Here is a 14,440-nt window from a genome sequence, read left to right as displayed (position 1 = left end):
CTGTAATTCGTCTAGACAAGAACACCACCTTCTATTAACACAAGAAAGACTGCTGGCACAAACACACTCGTAGACATCGTTAAACACCTCCCTCTAAAAGACCCTGATGGATTTGCCCAACACCCCCCTCTATAGAAAGTTGTGATGGATTGGCCCATTCACCTCACAGGACAGCCTTTATAGTTTCAGATAAAACAGACTTCTTAAACCTCCTCCGCTTTTTATCCTCTCCTTTGCTCCCCTCTCTGTGTGTGTGTGTGTGTGTGTGTGTGTGTGTGTGTGTGTGTGTGTGTGTGTGTGTGTGTGTGTGTGTGTGCGCGCGTGTGTGTGTCAGGGTTTCCTTTAGGAAAATGTGGCTCCGGACATTTGACCGGCAGCATTTTAATTTATTAGACATTTGAGAAATTGACTGGACCCATAGGCATTGGGTGTGTAACCTGATTAGGGCGTCCCCCCACGGTGCTCAGAATGGCAGAAATCTCATTTAGATGATGGTAATTCATACAGAACATGCAAGTCGAGGATGCAACAATGTGCTGTCCTTCTTACTGAATTCTGAAGTGCACTTTGAAGATGTTAGAATAACTGTCCACATTTACTTTTCCTCAGCCAATAAGACCAGTAACGAACAGCAACATCACTAGCCTATACCAATCCACTATCCCCCATAGTAGAAAAGTTAACCTATTCTACTGGTCAGCTTGTCGAGAAAGAAAGAGCCTATTCCAAACCGACTCTGGGACAGTTGAGGGACAATAGATCCCACATTCTTACAACCAGTAGACCTAGATTACATATTGTTTTCTTTCTCCAAAGCAATGAGTCTGATTGAACAGATCAAAACATTTCGCTTAAAATGTTGCTAAACTATTTTCTCTTCACATTATAAGCGCAGCAATAAGCACAATGCGCACATTTTCGGTCCATTAATGGGAAAACACCGTTGCCAAAGTGTGAGCGGTTTCATGTGACAGATGAAAATATTTGTTAGAAATGTAGGAAGAGGGGAGATCTAATTAAGCAATAAGGCACAAGGTGGTGTGGTATATGGTCAATATACCACAGCTAAGAGCTGTTCTTATACATGATGCACCGCTGTAAGGACTACCACTGTATAGACTACCGCTGTAAAGACTACCGCTGTAAAGACTACCGCTGTAAGGACCACCGCTGTAAAGACCACCACTGTAAGGACTACCGCTGTAAGGACTACCGCTGTAAAGACTACCGCTGTAAAGACTACCGCTGTAAGGACCACCGCTGTAAAGACTACCGCTGTAAAGACTACAGCTGTAAGGACCACCGCTGCAAAGACTACCGCTGTAAGGACAACCGCGTTAAAGACCACAGCTGTAAGGACTACCGCTGTAAAGACTACCGCTGTACAGACTACCGCTGTAAAGACTACCGCTGTAAAGACTACTGCTGTAAGGACTACTGCTGTAAGGACTACCGCTGTAAGGACTACCGCTGTATGGACTACCGCTGTAAAGACTACCGCTGTAAAGACTACCGCTGTAAGGACTACCGCTGTAAGGACTACCGCTGTAAGGACTACCGCTGTAAAGACTACTGCTGTAAAGACTACCGCTGTAAAGACTACTGCTGTAAAGACTACCGCTGTAAGGACTACCGCTGACTACCGCTGTAAGGCCTACTGCTGTAAGGACTACCGCTGTAAAGACTACCGCTGTAAGGACTACCGCTGTAAGGACTACCGCTGTAAAGACTACCGCTGTAAAGACTACCGCTGTAAGGACTACCGCTGTAAAGACTACCGCTGTAAGGACTACCGCTGTAAAGCTGCTGTAAAGGACTACCGCTGTAAAGACTACGCTGTAAAGACTACCCTAGCTGTAAGGACTACCGCTGTAAAGACTACCGCTGTAAAGACTACCGCTGTAAGGACTACCGCTGTAAGGACTACTGCTGTAAAGACTACCGCTGTAAGGACTACCACTGTAAAGACTACCGCTGTAAGGCCTACCGCTGCAAGGACTACCTCTGTAAAGCCTACCCCTGTAAGGACTGCCGCTGTAAAGACTACCGCTGTAAAGACTACCGCTGTAAGGACTACTGCTGTAAAGACTACTACCGCTGTAAAGACTACGCTGCTGTAACAGACTACCGCTGTAAGACTACCGCTGTAAGGACTACCGCTGACTACCACTGTAAAGACTAGCGCTGTAAAGGACCACCGCTGTAAGAGACTACCGCTGTAAGGACTACCGCTGTAAGGACTACCGCTGTAAAGACTACCGCTGTAAGGACTACCGCTGTAAGGACTACTGCTGTAAGGACTACCGCTGTAAAGACTACTGCTGTAAAGACTACCGCTGTAAGGACTACCTGTAAGGACTGTAAAGACTACCGCTGTAAGGACTACCGCTGCCTAAAGGACTACCGCTGTAAAGACTACCGCTGTAAGGACTACTGCTGTAAGGACTACCGCTGTAAAGACTACTGCTGTAAGACTGCTGTGTACTGTAAGGACTACCGCTAAAGAAGGACTACCGCTGTAAAGAGGACTAAGGACTACCGCTGTAAAGGACTACCGCTGTAAAGACCTGTAAGGACTGCTGTAAAGACTATCGCTGTAAGGTAAGGACTGCGCTGTAAAGACTACCACTGTAAGGACTACCGCTGTAAGGACTACCGCTGTAAGGACTACCGCTGTAAAGACTACTGCTGTATGGACTACCGCTGTACGGACTACCGCTGTAAGGACTACCGCTGTAAAGACCAGCGCTGTAAGGTCCACCGCTGTAAAGACTACCGCTGTAAGGACTACCGCTGTAAGGACTACCGCTGTAAGGACTACTGCTGTAAGGACTACCGCTGTAAGGCCTACCGCTGTAAGGCTAACCGCTGTAAAGACTACCGCTGTAAGGACTACCGCTGTAAGGACTACCGCTGTAAAGACTACCGCTGTAAGGACTACCGCTGTATGGACTACCACTGTAAAGACTACCGCTGTAAAGACTACCGCTGTAAGGACTACCGCTGTAAAGACTACTGCTGTAAAGACTACCGCTGTAAAGACTACTGCTGTAAAGACTACCGCTGTAAGGACTACTGCTGACTACCGCTGTAAGGCCTACTGCTGTAAGGACTACCGCTGTAAAGACTACCGCTGTAAGGACTACCGCTGTAAGGACTACTGCTGTAAAGACTACCGCTGTAAGGACTACCACTGTAAAGACTACCGCTGTAAGGCCTACCGCTGTAAGGACTACCTCTGTAAAGCCTACCCCTGTAAGGACTGCCGCTGTAAAGACTACCGCTGTAAAGACTACCGCTGTAAGGACTACTGCTGTAAAGACTACTGCGGTAAAGACTACTGCTGTACAGACTACCGCTGTAAGGACTACCGCTGTAAAGACCAGCGCTGTAAGGTCCACCGCTGTAAAGACTACCGCTGTAAGGACTACCGCTGTAAGGACTACCGCTGTAAAGACTACCGCTGTAAGGACTACCGCTGTAAGGACTACTGCTGTAAGGACTACCGCTGTAAGGACTACTGCTGTAAAGACTACCGCTGTAAGGACTACCGCTGTAAAGACTACCGCTGTAAGGACTGCCGCTGTAAAGACTACCGCTGTAAAGACTACCGCTGTAAGGACTACTGCTGTAAAGACTACTGCTGTACAGACTACCGCTGTAAGGCCTACCGCTGTAAGGACTACCGCTGTAAGGACTACCGCTGTAAAGACCAGTGCTGTAAAGACCACCGCTGTAAAGACTATCGCTGTAAGGTCCACCGCTGTAAAGACTACCACTGTAAGGACTACCGCTGTAAGGACTACCGCTGTAAGGACTACCGCTGTAAAGACTACTGCTGTATGGACTACCGCTGTACGGACTACCGCTGTAAGGACTACCGCTGTAAAGACCAGCGCTGTAAGGTCCACCGCTGTAAAGACTACCGCTGTAAGGACTACCGCTGTAAGGACTACCGCTGTAAGGCCTACTGCTGTAAGGACTACCGCTGTAAGGACTACCGCTGTAAGCCCTACTGCTGTAAAGACTACCGCTGTAAGGGCTACCGCTGTAAGGACTACTGCTGTAAAGACTACCGCTGTAAGGACTGCCGCTGTAAAGAATACAGCTGTAAAGACTACCGCTGTAAGGACTACTGCTGTAAAGACTACTGCTGTACAGACTACCGCTGTATAGACTACCGCTGTACAGACTACCGCTGTAAGGACTACCGCTGTAAAGACCAGTGCTGTAAAGACCACCGCTGTAAAGACTATCGCTGTAAGGTCCACCGCTGTAAAGACTACCGCTGTAAGGACTACCGCTGTAAGGACTACCGCTGTAAGGACTACCGCTGTAAGGACTACTGCTGTAAAGACTACCGCTGTAAGGACTGCCGCTGTAAAGACTACCGCTGTAAAGACTACCGCTGTAAGGACTACTGCTGTAAAGACTACTGCTGTACAGACTACCGCTGTACAGACTACCGCTGTAAGGACTACCGCTGTAAAGACCAGTGCTGTAAAGACCACCGCTGTAAAGACTACTGCGGTAAAGACTACTGCTGTACAGACTACCGCTGTAAGGACTACCGCTGTAAAGACCAGCGCTGTAAGGTCCACCGCTGTAAAGACTACCGCTGTAAGGACTACCGCTGTAAGGACTACCGCTGTAAGGACTACCGCTGTAAGGACTACTGCTGTAAAGACTACCGCTGTAAGGACTGCCGCTGTAAAGACTACCGCTGTAAAGACTACCGCTGTAAGGACTACTGCTGTAAAGACTACTGCTGTACAGACTACCGCTGTACAGACTACCGCTGTAAGGACTACCGCTGTAAAGACCAGTGCTGTAAAGACCACCGCTGTAAAGACTATCGCTGTAAGGTCCACCGCTGTAAAGACTACCGCTGTAAGGACTACCGCTGTAAGGACTACCGCTGTAAAGACTACCGCTGTAAGGACTACCGCTGTAAAGACTACCTCTGTAAAGACCACCACTGTACCGCTGTAAGGACTACCGCTGTAAAGACTACCGCTGTAAAGACTACCGCTGTAAAGACCACCGCTGTAAGGACCACCGCTGTAAATACTACCGCGTTAAAGACCACCGCTGTAAGGACTACCGCTGTAAAGACTACCGCTGTACAGACTACCGCTGTAAAGACTACCGCTGTAAAGACTACCACTGTAAGGACTACCGCTGTAAAGACTACCGCTGTAAAGACTACCGCTGAAAGGACTACCGCTGTAAAGACTACCGCTGTAAAGACTACCGCTGTAAGGACTACCACTGTAAGGACTACCACTGTAAGGACTACCGCTGTAAGGACTACCGCTGTAAAGACTACCGCTGTAAGGCCTACCGCTGTAAGGACTACCGCTGTAAAGATTACCGCTGTAAGGACTACCGCTGTAAGGACTACCGCTGTAAGGACTACCGCTGTAAAGACTACCGCTGTAAGGTCTACCGCTGTAAAGACTACCGCTGTAAGGCCTACCGCTGTAAGGACTACCGCTGTAAAGACTACCGCTGTACAGACTACCGCTGTACAGACTACCGCTGTAAGGACTACCGCTGTAAAGACCAGCACTGTAAAGACCACCGCTGTAAAGACCATCGCTGTAAAGACTACCGCTGTAAGGACTACCGCTGTAAAGACTACCGCTGTAAGGACTACCGCTGTAAGGACTACCGCTGTAAGGACTACCGCTGTAAAGACTACCGCTGTAAGGACTGCCGCTGTAAAGACTACCGCTGTAAAGACTACCGCTGTAAGGACTACCGCTGTAAAGACTACTGCTGTACAGACTACCGCTGTATAGACTACCGCTGTACAGACTACCGCTGTAAGGACTACCGCTGTAAAGACCAGTGCTGTAAAGACCACCGCTGTAAAGACTATCGCTGTAAGGTCCACCGCTGTAAAGACTACCGCTGTAAGGACTACCGCTGTAAAGACTACCGCTGTAAGGACTACCGCTGTAAAGACTACCTCTGTAAAGACCACCACTGTACCGCTGTAAGGACTACCGCTGTAAAGACTACCGCTGTAAAGACTACCGCTGTAAGGACCACCGCTGTAAAGACCACCGCTGTAAGGACTACCGCTGTAAATACTACCGCGTTAAAGACCACCGCTGTAAGGACTACCGCTGTAAAGACTACCGCTGTACAGACTACCGCTGTAAAGACTACCGCTGTAAAGACTACCGCTGTAAGGACTACCGCTGTAAAGACTACCGCTGTAAGGACTACCGCTGTAAAGACTACCGCTGTAAGGCCTACCGCTGTAAAGACTACCGCTGTAAGGACTACCGCTGTAAGGACTACCGCTGTAAAGACTACCGCTGTAAGGACTACCGCTGTAAAGACTACCGCTGTAAGGCCTACTGCTGTAAGGACTACCGCTGTAAAGACTACCGCTGTACAGACTACCGCTGTATAGACTACCGCTGTACAGACTACCGCTGTAAGGACTACCGCTGTAAAGACCAGCGCTGTAAAGACCACCGCTGTAAAGACTATCGCTGTAAGGACTACCGCTGTAAAGACTACCGCTGTAAAGACTACCGTTGTAAGGACTACCGCTGTAAAGACTATCGCTGTAAGGACTACTGCTGTACAGACTACCGCTGTATAGACTACCGCTGTACAGACTACCGCTGTAAGGCCTACCGCTGTAAAGACCAGTGCTGTAAAGACCACCGCTGTAAAGACTATCGCTGTAAGGACTACTGCTGTAAAGACTACCGCTGTAAAGACCACCGCTGTAAAGACCATCGCTGTAAGGACTACCGCTGTAAAGACTATCGCTGTAAGGACTACTGCTGTAAAGACTACCGCTGTAAAGACTACCGCTCTAAGGACTACCGCTGTAAAGACTATCGCTGTAAGGACTACTGCTGTAAAGACTACCGCTGTAAAGACTACCGCTGTAAGGACTACCGCTGTAAAGACTACTGCGGTAAAGACTAATGCTGTATAGACTACCGCTGTACAGACTACCGCTGTAAGGACTACCGCTGTAAAGACTACCGCTGTAAGGACTACTGCTGACTACCGCTGTAAGGCCTACTGCTGTAAGGACTACCGCTGTAAAGACTACCGCTGTAAGGACTACCGCTGTAAGGACTACCGCTGTAAAGACTACCGCTGTAAGGACTACCACTGTAAAGCCTACCGCTGTAAGGACTGCCGCTGTAAAGACTACCGCTGTAAAGACCACCGCTGTAAAGACCACCGCTGTAAAGACTACCGCTGTAAAGACTACCGCTGTAAGGACTACCGCTGTAAAGACTACCGCGGTAAAGACTAATGCTGTATAGACTACCGCTGTACAGACTACCGCTGTAAGGACTACCGCTGTAAAGACTACCGCTGTAAGGACTACTGCTGTAAGGACTACCGCTGTAAAGACTACCGCTGTAACGACCACCGCTGTAAAGACCACCGCTGTAAAGACCTCCGCTGTAAGGACTACTGCTGTAAAGACTACCGCTGTAAAGACTACCACTGTAAAGACTACTGCTGTAAAGACTACTGCTGTGTCGGCACACAAGTAACCAAGGACCTATGTCAACCAATGCAGAAGCAGGGAACAGAGCGGGAACCAGACAGATATAGGGAAGGTAATAACAGAGGTGATTAAGTCCAATAAATTGCTGATGCACGTGACGGGGGGAAGGCAAAATCATTAACCCATAAATGAACCCATAGACCGATAAGCATTACCTGTCAAATGTATTTCCATCGACTGGTATTTCCATCAATTAATAGACTAAAAAGCATTATATCACAATGGGATGTTTTCTTCTTCTGTCGGCGCCATTTTCATTTATCGGCTTTTAACTTTTTTTTTATCAGCCAAAAGTCGGCTATTACCAATGCATGTGTGTGTGTGTGTGTGTGTGTGTGTGCGGTGCAGCCAAAAGCAGCAGAAGGCTTAATGAGGTGTGAAAGTCTCTGGATTATTAAGAATGAACAGGACTGGGTTAATAAATCACCCTAGAGCACAGACAGGACCGTGTGTGTGTGTGTGTGAGTGTGTCAGTCTGTTCTCGCATGCCAACCAAACTCCTAAGAGCCTGCTATCAATCATAGAGTACCCCTCCAACACAGACACACACACACGTTACTATGCTCTCCACTCATTCTATCCTAAAAACAGAAAGAAACAAAGAATAATTAGCAATTAAGCCTGGCATTATTCACCAGCAGGGCTTTAATAGTCAGAGTGATGGAATATGTTTTAGACAAATAGAATCCCTATATGATTGAAAAAACAAAAGGGCAATTTTTGCATTCTTCTCCGGGTTCTATGTACAGTCAGGTGAATGGGAAACTGCGTGGGTTTTCACTGGCTATGCTGAGTAACTGTGGTCCTGTCATAATGCTGAGAGACAACAGTTTTCACACGGCACAGTGGTTTTATCTAAACCGTCAACTAGAATACACAGCACTTCCTTTTTTAGCTTTTAGTCTGTTTTTCAGGAGAACTTAGATTCCATGGCCATAAACATGTAGAGAAAATATGTGCAAGAGCCATATCAGAAGCATTATGGATGGATGTTACTACATTTTGTAGAACTTTTTCTGGTAAACATATCATTTTTACATATCATTATCGACATTGTATAATAGGGCTGCACAATTAAATGTAATTCACATTGAAATCACATTATTTACATGTGCAATATCCATGTGGTAGAGATCGACACTGAGTGCACAAAACATTAGGAACACCTTCCTAATATTGAGTTGCACCCGCTTTTGCCCTCAGAACAGCCTCAATTCATCGGGACATGAACTCTACAAGGTGTCGATAGCGTTCCACAGGGATGCTGGCCCATGTTGACTCCAATGCTTCCCACTGTTGTGTCAAGTTGGCTGGATGTCCTTTGGGTGGTGGACCAGACTTTTTCTGTTGTGTTATTGACTGTACGTTTACGTTTATCCCATGTGTAACTGTGTGTTGTTGTTTGTGTCGCACTGCTTTGCTTTATCTTGGCCAGGTCGCAGTTGTAAATGAGAACTTGTTCTCAACTGGCCTACCTGATTAAATTAAATTACATTTAAAAAAATAAAATAAAAAAGATTCTTGATACACACAGGAAACTGTTAAGTGTGAAAAACACAGCAGCGTCGCAGTTCTTGACACACTCAAACTGTTGTGCCTGGCACCTACTACCATACCCTGTTCAAAATGACATAAATATTTTGTCTTGCCCATTCACCCTCTGAATGGCACACACAATCCATGTCTCAATTGTCTCAAGGCTTAAAAATCCATCTTTAACCTGTTTCCTCCCCTTCATCTACACTGTTTGAAGTGATGAGTGTTATCAATAAGGGACCATAGCTTTCACCTGGATTCACCTGGTCAGTCTATGTCATGAAAAGAGCAGGTGTTCCTAATGTTTTGTGCACTCAGTATATATCGCATGCAATATTTTGAATTGCCACTGAGTGAAATGTCAATTTTTATAGTTTACTCTGTTTGTCGTCTCTCTGTTTGTCGTCTCTCCGTTTGTCGTCTCTCCGTTTGTCGTCTCTCCGTTTGACGTCTCTCCGTTTGTCGTCTCTCCGTTTGTCGTCTCTCCGTTTGTCGTCTCTCCGTCTCTCCGTTTGTCGTCTCTCCGTTTGTCGTCTCTCCGTTTGTCGTCTCTCCGTTTGTAGTCTCTCCGTTTGTCGTCTCTCCGTTTGTCGTCTCTCCGTTTGTCGTCTCTCCGTTTGTCGTCTCTCCGTTTGTCTTCTCTCCGTTTGTCGTCTCTCCGTTTGACGTCTCTCCGTTTGTCGTCTCTCCGTTTGTCGTCTCTCCGTTTGTCGTCTCTCCGTTTGTCGTCTCTCCGTCTCTCCATTTGTCGTCTCTCCGTTTGTCGTCTCTCCGTCTCTCCGTTTGTCATCTCTCCGTTTGTCGTCTCTCCGTTTGACGTCTCTCCGTTTGTCGTCTCTCCGTTTGTCGTCTCTCCGTTTGTCGTCTCTCCGTTTGTCGTCTCTCCGTTTATCGTCTCTCCGTTTGTCGTCTCCGTTTATCGTCTCTCCGTTTGTCGTCTCTCCGTTTGACGTCTCTCCGTTTGTCGTCTCTCCGTTTGTCGTCTCTCCGTTTGTCGTCTCTCCGTTTGACGTCTCTCCGTTTGTCTTCTCTCCGTTTGACGTCTCTCCGTTTGTCGTCTCTCCGTTTGTCGTCTCTCCGTTTGTCGTCTCTCCGTTTGACGTCTCTCCGTTTGTCGTCTCTCCGTTTGTCGTCTCTCCGTTTGTCGTCTCTCCGTCTCTCCGTTTGTCGTCTCTCCGTTTGTCGTCTCTCCGTTTGACGTCTCTCCGTTTGTCTTCTCTCCGTTTGTCGTCTCTCCGTTTGACGTCTCTCCGTTTGTCGTCTCTCCGTTTGTCGTCTCTCCGTTTGTCTTCTCTCCGTTTGTCGTCTCTCCGTTTGTCGTCTCTCCGTTTGACGTCTCTCCGTTTGTCGTCTCTCCGTTTGTCGTCTCTCCGTTTGTCGTCTCTCCGTTTGTCGTCTCTCCGTTTGTCGTCTCTCCGTTTGTCGTCTCTCCGTTTGACGTCTCTCCGTTTGTCTTCTCTCCGTTTGTCGTCTCTCCGTTTGTCGTCTCTCCGTTTGTCGTCTCTCCGTTTGACGTCTCTCCGTTTGTCTTCTCTCCGTTTGTCGTCTCTCCGTTTGTCGTCTCTCCGTTTGACGTCTCTCCGTTTGTCTTCTCTCCGTTTGACGTCTCTCCGTTTGTCGTCTCTCCGTTTGTCGTCTCTCCGTTTGTCGTCTCTCCGTTTGACGTCTCTCCGTTTGTCTTCTCTCCGTTTGTCGTCTCTCCGTTTGACGTCTCTCCGTTTGTCTTCTCTCCGTTTGTCGTCTCTCCGTTTGTCTTCTCTCCGTTTGTCGTCTCTCCGTTTGTCGTCTCTCCGTTTGACGTCTCTCCGTTTGTCGTCTCTCCGTTTGTCGTCTCTCCGTTTGACGTCTCTCCGTTTGTCGTCTCTCCGTTTGTCGTCTCTCCGTTTGTCGACGTGTCGTCTCTCCGTTTGTCGTCTCTCCGTTTGTCGTCTCTCTCCCTCTCTACTCTTGCAGCTGCTCAAATGCAGTCAACGGATTGTTTCAAAGAGGAACGATGCTGCTTTCCACTTTGCTTTTAAATCATTCTTTTTTCTATTCCTACAGTTCACCCAAGTGTTTTTTATATCACAAATCAATTCGAAATTGCAATATTTGGTAAAAACAAAACGCTATTTGATTTTTGGCCCATATCGTCCAGCCCGATCGTATAATTATTTTCAACTACTGTATATTGTGATTCAGAAATCCATGGCTGGGCTACAACTGATATGAAACATCATTAAAACAGATCTGTTCTGGCCTGCTGGTCAAGTTGACCAGAGCTGGCTAACCTCTGTAAAGTTTTACTGTGAGTTTTACAAGCCTGCTTGTTCCTTTAAACTGATCAGTTCATCTGCTGTAGAGCGAGCAGAGGGAGATATTTTATAGGTTTAACTCTTCAGTATAACACGACATGGCCAGAACAGCAGTATTATGTGTGTGTGTTTGTGTGTGTGTTTGTGTGTGTGTGTGTGTGTGTGTGTGTGTGTGTCTGTGTGTGAGTGTGTGTGTGTGTGTGTGTGTTGTGTATGTTTTACGTGAGTGTGTGTGTGTGTGTGTGTGTGTGTGTGTGTGTGTGTGTGTGTGTGTGTGTGTGTGTGTGTGTGTGTGTGTGTGTGTGTGTGTGTGTGTGTGTGCGTGCGCGCATGCATCAGGCTAGAGTGAGTTAACAGGCGGAGAGTGCAGTGAGGTGGAGACCGACTCTGATTGTGGACCAGAGGTCAGAGTAATTATTTCACCGTTTTTCGAGTAATTACCTTTAAGAGGCTGAGAATGTGTGAGTGTGTGAGAATATCTGTGTTAAGGAGCCTCAGGAGGGAGGGTGAGATTCAAGCCAATAGAACTCAATAAAAATGGATTATCTTGTAAAGGTGTAGCCAGTTTCATAGAATTGTTCAGTGTATAACCAACAACACATTCTGTCCAAGGTTTTCTTCTGGGAAGGATTCTTTAGGCTCCATCTGGCCAGGCATAACATACTTCATACATACATAAATATCACGCCAATATTTAATGAGTGATATGTTTGTTTTTCTCTCATTCTTATTGTATAGTAAGATGTGGTCTGTACGTACTCCTGGTGACCACTCCCTCCAGCCTGATGATGTTTGGATGGTCAAACTGTCCCATGATTGACGCCTCGGACAGGAAGTCCCGCCTCTGTTTGTCGGTGTATCCTGCCTTCAGTGTCTTGATTGCCACACAGATCTCCTTCTTACTGGGCAGACGCAGACGACCACTGCACACCTCCCCAAACTCACCTAAACACACACACATACACACACAGAGTGTTAATAACACACACATGCACTGTCATCAAGTACCTGAGGCTACAATCTATTATTGATTACTTTTCATCAGAATAACTGTTATCATTTATTTCAGTTGGATCAGACCCGTCAGAGAGCTTAATTTCATAACCACCCACATTAGGCCATTATAAGCATGTGCAGTCATATGTCTTTCTTGGAATCCATTTCCCTCACTGAGATAACAATGACTAATTGAAGCTTGACTACATTGGCCACAGTCTATAAATGACCATTCTACTTTCCATATCATTTAAAGCACTATGACACTCATCAGAGCTGACCAATTATCATTCCAGCATAGTGAGGACATGTACAGTATCATTCCAGCATAGTGAGGACATGTACAGTATCATTCCAGCATAGTGAGGACATGTACAGTATCATTCCAGCATAGTGAGGACATGTACAGTATCATTCCAGCATAGTGAGGACATGTACAGTATCATTCCAGCATAGTGAGGACATGTACAGTATCATTCCAGCATAGTGAGGACATGTACAGTATGTTATATCCCTCTGAGGTATGAAGCCTCTCTGGTGGTGTCACGCCCTGATCTGTTTCACCTGTTCCTGTGATTGTCTCCACCCCCTCCAGGTGTCGCTTATTTTCCCCAGTGTATTTATCCCTGTGTTTCCTGTCTCTCTGTACTAGTTCGTCTTGTATGTTTCCAAGTCAACCAGCGTTTTCCCTGTTCTCCTGCTTTTTGCGTTCTCCATTTTCTAGTCCTCCCGGTTTTGACCCTTGCCTGTTTCTGGACTCTGTACCCACCTGCCTGACCATTCTGCCTGCCTTGACCATGAGCCTGTCTGCCACTCTGTACCTCCTGGACTTTGATCTGGTTTTGACCTTTTTGTCTGTCCACGACCATTCTTTTGCCGACCCCTTTGGATTAATAAACATAGTAAGACTCCAACCATATGCCTCCTGTGTCTGCATTTCGGTCTCGCCTTGTGCCTTGATAGGTAGATAGCTTCTCTGGTGGATAGGATCACAGAACACAAAAACTCTATTAGACACAAGGACGAGAACTACCCTCTAGCAGCCCACTTTATCCAGCACCAACATACAGTCAATAAACTGAAATGTTCTGGGCAATAGAGAATGCAAAAAAGAGGCTAAATGGATCCACCTCCTAGGTACTGTTTATCCCCATGGACGTAACAAACAACTACAGCTAAACTAGTATACTTAGCCCTTCATAGACTGACTAGTCTATAGCCTCTTGTGTACTTTACTTGTTCTTCTGAATTATAGTATATTCACTATATTGTGCTTATTTTTTATGGAACGTGTTTTACGCACCCGTGCATATACTGTCCTTTATGCACCAGTTCATATACTGTCCTTTATGCACCAGTTCATATACTGTCCTTTATGCACCAGTTCATATACTGGTTTTATGCACCAGTTCATATACTGTCCTTTACACACCAGTCCATATACTGTCCTTTACGCACCAGTTCATATACTGTCCTTTATGCACCAGTTCATATACTGTCCTTTATGCACCAGTTCATATACTGTCCTTTATGCACCAGTTCATATACTGTCCTTTATGCACCAGTTCATATACTGTCCTTTACGCACAAGTGCATATACTGTCCTTTACACACCAGTTCATATACTGTCCTTTACACACCAGTTCATATACTGTCCTTTACGCACCAGTTCATATACTGTCCTTTACGCACCAGTTCATATAATGTCCTTTATGCACCAGTTCATATACTGTCCTTTATGCACCAGTTCATATACTGTCTTTTATGCACCAGTTCATATACTGTCCTTTATGCACCAGTTCATATACTGTCCTTTATGCACCAGTTCATATACTGTCCTTTACACACCAGTTCATATACTGTCCTTTATGCACCAGTTCATATACTGTCCTTTATGCACCAGTTCATATACTGTCCTTTATACACCAGTTCATATACTGTCCTTTATGCACAAGTGCATATACTGTCCTTTATACACCAGTTCATATACTGTCTTTTATGCACCAGTTCATATACTGTCCTTTATGCACCAGTTCATATACTGGTTTTATACACC

The 14,440-nt window shown here is 46.4% G+C and overlaps 1 protein-coding gene across 2 annotated transcripts in view; it reads right to left on the bottom strand.

Annotated features, from left to right (window-relative positions):
• The window catches only part of LOC115107431 (ephrin type-A receptor 3-like), a 193,076-nt gene that overhangs the window by 29,565 nt on the left and 149,071 nt on the right, over positions 1–14,440 (bottom strand). For both annotated transcript variants that reach the window (XM_065017924.1, XM_065017925.1), the window contains exon 11: positions 12,148–12,333. In XM_065017924.1, the coding sequence (XP_064873996.1) occupies positions 12,148–12,333 (186 nt within the window). The remainder of the gene's footprint in view (positions 1–12,147; positions 12,334–14,440) is intronic.

The sequence above is a fragment of the Oncorhynchus nerka genome, linkage group LG1, assembly GCF_034236695.1.
Source record: "Oncorhynchus nerka isolate Pitt River linkage group LG1, Oner_Uvic_2.0, whole genome shotgun sequence".
NCBI classification, from domain to species: Eukaryota; Metazoa; Chordata; class Actinopteri; order Salmoniformes; family Salmonidae; genus Oncorhynchus; species Oncorhynchus nerka.
This window is presented reverse-complemented; position numbering and strand designations above follow the sequence as displayed.